Source organism: Lactuca saligna, chromosome 4, assembly GCF_052625555.1.
Source record: "Lactuca saligna cultivar CGN05327 chromosome 4, ASM5262555v1, whole genome shotgun sequence".
Taxonomy (NCBI): domain Eukaryota; kingdom Viridiplantae; phylum Streptophyta; class Magnoliopsida; order Asterales; family Asteraceae; genus Lactuca; species Lactuca saligna.
Genome location: NC_136420.1, coordinates 263740353 through 263747717, shown reverse-complemented (window position 1 = coordinate 263747717; position 7365 = coordinate 263740353). Strand labels below are relative to the sequence as shown.

The 7365-nt window shown below is 36.2% G+C and overlaps 1 protein-coding gene across 1 annotated transcript; it reads right to left on the bottom strand.

The window, feature by feature from the left end:
• Nucleotides 1-299: 299 nt before the first annotated feature.
• LOC145043561 (uncharacterized) lies at nt 300-1662 on the bottom strand. The gene has a single exon (XM_078992256.1). The coding sequence runs from the start codon at nt 1605-1607 to the stop codon at nt 405-407; it is 1203 nt and encodes a 400-aa protein (XP_078848382.1). The 5' UTR covers nt 1608-1662; the 3' UTR covers nt 300-404.
• Nucleotides 1663-7365: the final 5703 nt, after the last annotated feature.

The window sequence follows — 7365 nt, the reverse complement described above, 5'->3', positions numbered from 1 at the left end:
TGAACTATAAAGCCAAACATCAAACAGATCCAGACAAAACTTCTACAGGTTCTAGTTCTTTTAGATTGGAGCATATTTGTTTCTGCTCAAAATCAACTCTTTTAACTTGGAAAAAAATGATTTTTTGATCTAAGGTATGCATCTTAGAAACCAAGCATGAATTTAGAGGGGGAAATAGATGTGCTTTGCATTCCATATAAAGCCAAACATCAAACAGATCCAGACAAAATATTCTGATTACTAACGCCACAAATTGAAATTATATAAATCACGTAACAAGAGTGGAGAAGCACCAAAAAGCAACATAAATAACATCACTTTATTCCAATTTAAACCAAGGAGAATATTCATATTATACAACATGAAGGCAATTTTAGAACATATACCTGATCTGATCAAAAGACCTACAAATTCCAATCGAAACATCCATTAGAAGAAACAAGAAGCTCCTGCATGCAAAAGTCATCATCAAGTGAACCCAATCCATCGAAAAAACCATCATCCATGGTGTTATCGATCCAATCCATCCCCTTCACAACCTTACATCCACCACCACCTTCTGCATCTTCCACCACCACTGCCGCCAGTGCTGGTGCTGGTGCTGGTGCCGGTGCCGGTGCCACCCCTTTTGCTTTCTCATCCTCCTCCACCACCAACTCTTCCGGCATGGCAGGCATGTGTCCCTCAAAGAGAGCCATGTGCCCAAACAACTTATCCTTTCTTGAAAAACTTGTCCCACATGAGCACTTCCATTTTGTCTCCCCACAATGCTTCAAATGGCTTTTCAGATCAGCAAGCACAGAAAAGTTCTTCTTATGGCATCGATTGCAGGAATACATCTTGGGGCAATGACTTCTCTTGAAGTGATTCTTCACACAGATCACAGATTTCAAAGGTCTGAACTTTTTGTGCAGCTTGTTTCGGGTACAACCAGCAAATGGGCACGAAAACCGCGTTCTACCACCACGAGTCAACTCAGAAGAAGAAGACAGTCCTGATTTCTCAGGCTTCGAAAGCGCCTCTAGGGTTTTGAACTTGTTGCCATGAGCTCTCATGTGCATTCGAAGATTCGCATCTCGTTTGAAACCCTTACCGCATAATTCACAGAAATGTAAGTGTTCTGCTAGGAGCTCCACAGCATCAAGCTCCACAATATCCCAATCGTCGTCTCTAATTTCTTCACCGAAAACCTCGGTTTTCGGAACCCCTAAATCAACATCGTGCTTCAAATGATTCAGAATCAAATCGGATTCCGGTGAGTGTTTCGAATCAAAAGTCAAACTTGTCGTCCGTACGGAAAGATTGGGGGTTTCTGATTTTGATTTTGGGAGTCCGGTGCAGGAAAGGAGGGCGGCTCCATTGACGATTACTTGGTTGATGGTGGAAGTGATCTCCTTGGAGACAATCTCCATCTGCGATTCTCCGATGATGGTATTGGTGTTGAGTGAATCGGAGAGGAAGCGTTGAACGTGGTCCATTCGCGATTGTAGCTTGGAAAGGTTGATTAGCTGCTGATGACGTCCGTCGGTATCCATCGGAAAGTTTGACGACGAGTCAACCGCGGTGGCGCCGGCGGGAAAATGATGGGATTCGTCGGGGTCTAACATATATCGGTGTTCGATAAAGACAAAGCGAGCGAAGTTTGAGGTGGTTATAGAGTTTTGCCCACATTTGGCTTACTGCGAGTGTGGGCCATGCTGTCCCGATTCAAGTAACTGAGTGTACACTGTACAGATAGACTCAGAAAGGCGTAAATCGAATTGGTTTAATTTTAAGGGTTGTGTGAAAAAAAGAACAATAAATAAAATTGCAAAAATGGTCCCTGTGGTATGTATTTTTTTTGGGGTTTTGGTCCAAACAACGAGTTTTTTTGAATTCGTGGTTCTTTTGAGCTAGTTTCATTGTAAAAGTGGTTCCCGATAAATTTGAAAAAACGACTTTGCCCTTTTAATTTGTTTTTTCCATTTACTTAATTATTTGTTCTTTTATTTAAATATAAATGTTAAATCAAATCAAGAATGAGACCTCTCTCTCTCTCTCTCTCTCTCTCTCTCTCTCTCTCTCTCTCTCTCTCTCTCTCTCTCTCTCTCTCTCTCTCTGAAAAAAACCCACTTCCCCACCCCTTCTTCTTCTTCTTCTTCCTTACCTGCACCACCATTCTCGACTATTCTCTCTGTTTCTTCCTTACCTGCACCACCATTCTCCAACTCATGATTTAAAGACCCGTCTTCAACACACAAGAAAAAAAATCGAGACCTTCGTACCTCGATTCGACTGATGAAACGGATCAAGGGGAAACAACCAATCTACACGGAATGAGGGGATGGATGGCTTACCAGCAACGGCAGCAGCAGCGGACAACAGTGGTTGTCGGCGGCAACAGCAACGAATGGCAGCGATTTGCGGTGGCGTGCGACAGGGAACTGCTCTGACAGCCTTCTGTCGCTTCTCTTCTGTTTTAATTGGATGGAGACACAAGTGGGGGAGGAGGGGGAACTCGGTGGTGGTCGGAATCAACATTGGCGGTGGTTTTGGGTGGTTTTCTCGCCGATGAAGGTGGTGGATGGCGGTTTTCCAGCCTTCCTTGCAACATAAAAGGTGGTGGTGGTTGGTTATCTGAACAGGAAAGGAGGTTATGGTTGTTGGTTGCCAAATGGTGGCCAATGGTGGGGAAGTGGGTTTTTTGCAGAGAGAGAGAAAGGGCAGGTGGGTCCCATTCTTGATTTGATTTAACATTTATATTTAAATAACAGAAAAAAATAACTAAGTAAATGGAAAAAACAAATTAAAAGGGCAAAGTCGTCTTTTCAAGTTTATTAGGGACCAGTTTTATAATGAAACTAGCCCAAAAGGGCCACAAATCCAAAAAACCCGTGGTTTGGACCAAAACCCAAAAAAAAAAAAAAAAAATACATACCACAGGGATCATTTTTGCAATTTTGTCATATTTGAACAACGGTAAGAAAGTTTTGTTTTGGTAAACTTTTTATACAACCATTAATTTTTTTTTTTTGTATTTTTAACGAAATGCAATTATTGACCGGCTGATATATGTTTTCGGGTCAATAATGATATTTTATTTGTATACATACTTAATTATTTATGTTTTATTTTGCACACGTTTAATCACTTATTTTATTTTATTTTATTTTTGTCCAGATTTAATCACTTGTGTATGTTTATTATATATTGAGAAATTAAATATCCTCCTACTTATTGTTTTTACAAATCTTCCTACCTAATTAATTAGTGACATGTGTAATATTTAATGCTCATTTAATGATATTTTAGTATGAAATGATAACACATGTCATCATTTAATTGGATAGGATGATTTGTAGGAACAAAAGTAGGATGATATTTAATTTCTCTTATATATTTGACTCTTTTAAAAGTTCAAAAAATGAGCTCATGTGTTCATCTAATAAAAGACTCCAAAGAGTTCATATGTCCATTAGGAAAAAAGAATTGACTATCTTAAGAGGTAACTGATCCGAAGAGAATGAGGTATGCTTTATGATTATGCATTCTAAAATGTTTTAGTAGTCTAGATTATGATCTAGATGATGAACGAGCAATTCTTAGAGGGTCATCTGAGTACACGTTATCCTCGTATGGGTAGAATAGGAAGACAACGAACCGAATAATGTTAAGATATGATTAATTTTGTAATTAGGGATTATTTTTATCATTCAAATGTTGTCTAGGAGTTGTTAATAGGAATTTTATTTTTGACAAATCTTGGATCTGGGAGCATGCTTGCATTTATTAATAGCTTAAAACATATATGTTTCATGAGATGGAAGATTTTGGCACATAAAGTCGTCTGATTTTCATGGTTTTGGATTGAAGTTAATTGGTCAATTCCTTGTCTATGATTTTAAAACTCTACATGATAGAACTCCTAATGAATTTGACTATTTTGAAGATGTGTTAAAGGTTGGTGTCAATCTTTTCCGCTTTCCTCTGTTCAAAGTAAACTCATTTGGATTAGAATATTTAGATGTTCATTTTGATGAGTTATGAAATCAATAAAACGAATCAAATGGAATAAAATGCAAGAACTCATCGTGTAAATAATTCTTTTAAGTTCAATGATTGATCAAGAAGTAGGTTAGATTACATAGTGAATTGAGAGAGTAAAATTGAGTGTATGCGGAAAGCATTAGTGACACTCTAACATACAACACTATTTATAGGCAACATGCCAAGTGCCATCGACTGATCACAAAATACATGTGTAGACTTCAACATTTAGACAACCACAAAAATGTTACACATGATTAAAAGATATATTAAAATGATGACATGTTCTAAATAGATAACTATAGTAGATAAGTCTTCGATATTTGGTCTTTGGCAAATCTTGCTTGAAAGATACATTTCACATTTATGATTCTTCACAACAAGGTAACTCTAATATTCTTCTCTTTTTTGAAGAATACTGTTAAGGTGCAAAGTCACGTTTGGATATAGAGTGTTAGGCTTACCCTCTTGTATGTGTAAATGGATTGAGTCTTTCCTATAAATAGGAAGTGAGTGACTCCCATTATGAATGATCTTGTTTTGGAGAGCATTAATTTTAGAGAGAGAAACTTACAAACCCATTTGTACTCTTTCTAATTTAACTAATAAGAGCTTAAAAGATTTATTTACTCATTGTGTTCTTGAGTTTGTATGATGATTTACTAGATCTTTTCTTATTCCGCACATACCATCATAATCAACACCACTACAATAGGCATCAAAGCGGGTGTTCTTGATTTGATCAAGAATTGATCCATGGTGGCAATCTAGATTTGGTGATTCATTTTTTGATCTTTGATCTTCGTGATTTAGAGAGTTTTTAGATTCTAGAAATCGAATTCGTCTTTGATTCTATTCATAATTCAATTTTCTTCATTAGAATTCAAGTGATTTTTACTTTCTTTCTCTAGAAAACCCAAGTTCATATCATTTGATTCGAAAGGAAAGAAGCAATTATGGAGAAATGGTTGATACATAATAAAACTTTTCAAGGTGTTTACATTTTTGAATCTCTTCTTTATTGGTTGACTGTTGGATTGAAAAGTGAAGATGAACTCGTTGTAAATGGAGAAAAAAATGAATTTGGTGAATTGATTAATTGTCCAATTCATCAAACCAATGATTTGTTTGATCGTTTGGTTACAACGTATCAAGAGAGACAAAGAAATAGGAAAGAAGGTGAAGTCATAAAATGAATTCCTCTTGTTGAATGTAAATATGGAAGCAATAAACTTGAATTTTATGCAAATTATCGTGAAGCTCGGGAACATGTTCTTGATGATGATCATCGTGTTCTTGATGTTCTTGAAGTTCATGATAAGAAGATTCAAGTTGATTCTCATGAAGATGAAAAAGTTTTTTGCTCGATTGGAGTTCAAACCGATGATATTTTGTGTTCTTGTGATTCATTTGAAGGAATGATTCCTTATCAAAAGCCGGTGATCCAAGAAATTCACAAGTATCAAACTCCAAAAAATTTGATTCGAACCTAAAAATTTGAAGTTGTGGAAAGTGGGTTTTTTCATGAAATCAAGTCTTCAAGATGCAAAAAGATGAGAAAGAAAAAGAAAAAGAAGATTAAACGCAAAAACAAATGGGTTTACTCACAAAAATCGTCAAATGTTGTGAAGTCGAAATCCGTGAAGCAAATTTGGGTTCCAAAGCAACAATTTCCAAAGGTTGCATTGAATTTGAAGTCAAAACCCAAAGTGTTGGTGGTTCTTTTGAAGATGTTCTTGGATCATTGAAGAGCACGTAGAACGAGTTGTACATCACGCATAATGGGTGGTACAATGTTCAAATTGGAGATATTCTCGTTCCAACAAAAGAACCAAGATCTACTAAATTTGATTTGTTTGTTGAAAACGGAACTCAGATCATCAAAAGGTATCTCAATGCTCAAATGAATTGCAAAATATTCCGGTTTCTATTATTTTTGTTTAGCCCATATAACATTTGATCCAATACCTTAACTTGTTGAAATAAAAAATCGTGAAACTCACAAGTATCGCATTTCGTTCTTCATCGCTTTAGACCTCACGAACACATTCTGATTATCTAGTATCAATCTTTTTGTTTTCGTTTTTGAAATCTTGTTCATATCGATTGATTTTATTCGTTGCTCTAAACTTGTGAATCCACTGGAGTTAATCGATAATGATCAAGTTGACCTAGAGAAATAGTTAAAATTGATTCTTGGATTTGGATGGAATTGACATAGAACAGTATGAACGACCATGAAGAACAGTTGGAATAATGTGTTTGATCTGAAATTGCTCTGAAAAGTTGTCGATTTGTTGTTTATCACCAAATGAACGAAAAGTCAAACAAATTGTTCGATTTGAGTGTTGATGATGTTCGGTAATAGAAATCGAAGTCACAGTTGTGAAATTGAAATCGTATTTGGTTTGATTTTGGATTGATGATGTCGAATTTGATGTTTGCATTGAAATCGAAAGTAGATGGAGTATGAGTTCGAATCTTCAAGTCAAAATCGAAAACCGAAATTGATTGTTATTGTTGACTATATTGGTATGGAATTGCACTTTAGAAGGGTGTTACCACGTTTTGATAGTCAAAAGTCGAGTAAATTGGGGTGGATAAAAGTCAAAGACTGATTTTGGCATTGATAGTCGACATGTTTGATTGAAAGCAAATACTGTAAATGCTTTGAAATTGGCACATGTACTGGAAATCGAAGGATTGTGAGTCAAAGGCTGATTTTGGTTCAATGTCGAAATTTGATTGAAAAAACGAAGATGATTTCTTGGTATCGATTAATGTTGACTCGAATCAAATGCAGTTTTGGAGTATATGGAAGTTGACTTTTTGGAGTCAAAAATTGATTTTGGTCCATCACATCAGGTTGTTCGAATTTGACTATGAAGGGTGGTTCTTTGATTGTAATTGGGTATTGCAATCGATTCAATTTTTTTGGTGTTGAACGAATTTCAAAATAGCTACTCTTGAATTTGGTTTTGGGTCTAACAATGAAGAAGTCTGTAACGCCTGTAGATCCGGGCTTGTCAATTTAGAGGCAATAGGGGTCGAAAACGACTTTTCGACAAAAGATTATTTAGAATAAATAATTTGAACCAAGTTGTAGTATATGTCACAAGGTTTCCATACATATAAAGAACGCTGAAATCCGCGTTATAACGAAGAAGTTATGACCCATCGAAGTTTTGCGACGGAACCGGCACGGCACCGGGAAGTGTAAATAGTAAATTTATGATGGAGGTTAGTGATCTAAACGAAAGTCGTAGAATATGTTAAACTAAGAGCATCGATAAAAAGAACGCCCAAATCTGACTTCGTATGAAGAAGTTATGATTTTTC

Bases quoted from the DNA above. Each gene is read 5' to 3' on its own strand.
- LOC145043561 (XM_078992256.1), bottom strand. From the start codon at position 1,607: ATGTTAGACCCCGACGAATCCCATCATTTTCCCGCCGGCGCCACCGCG.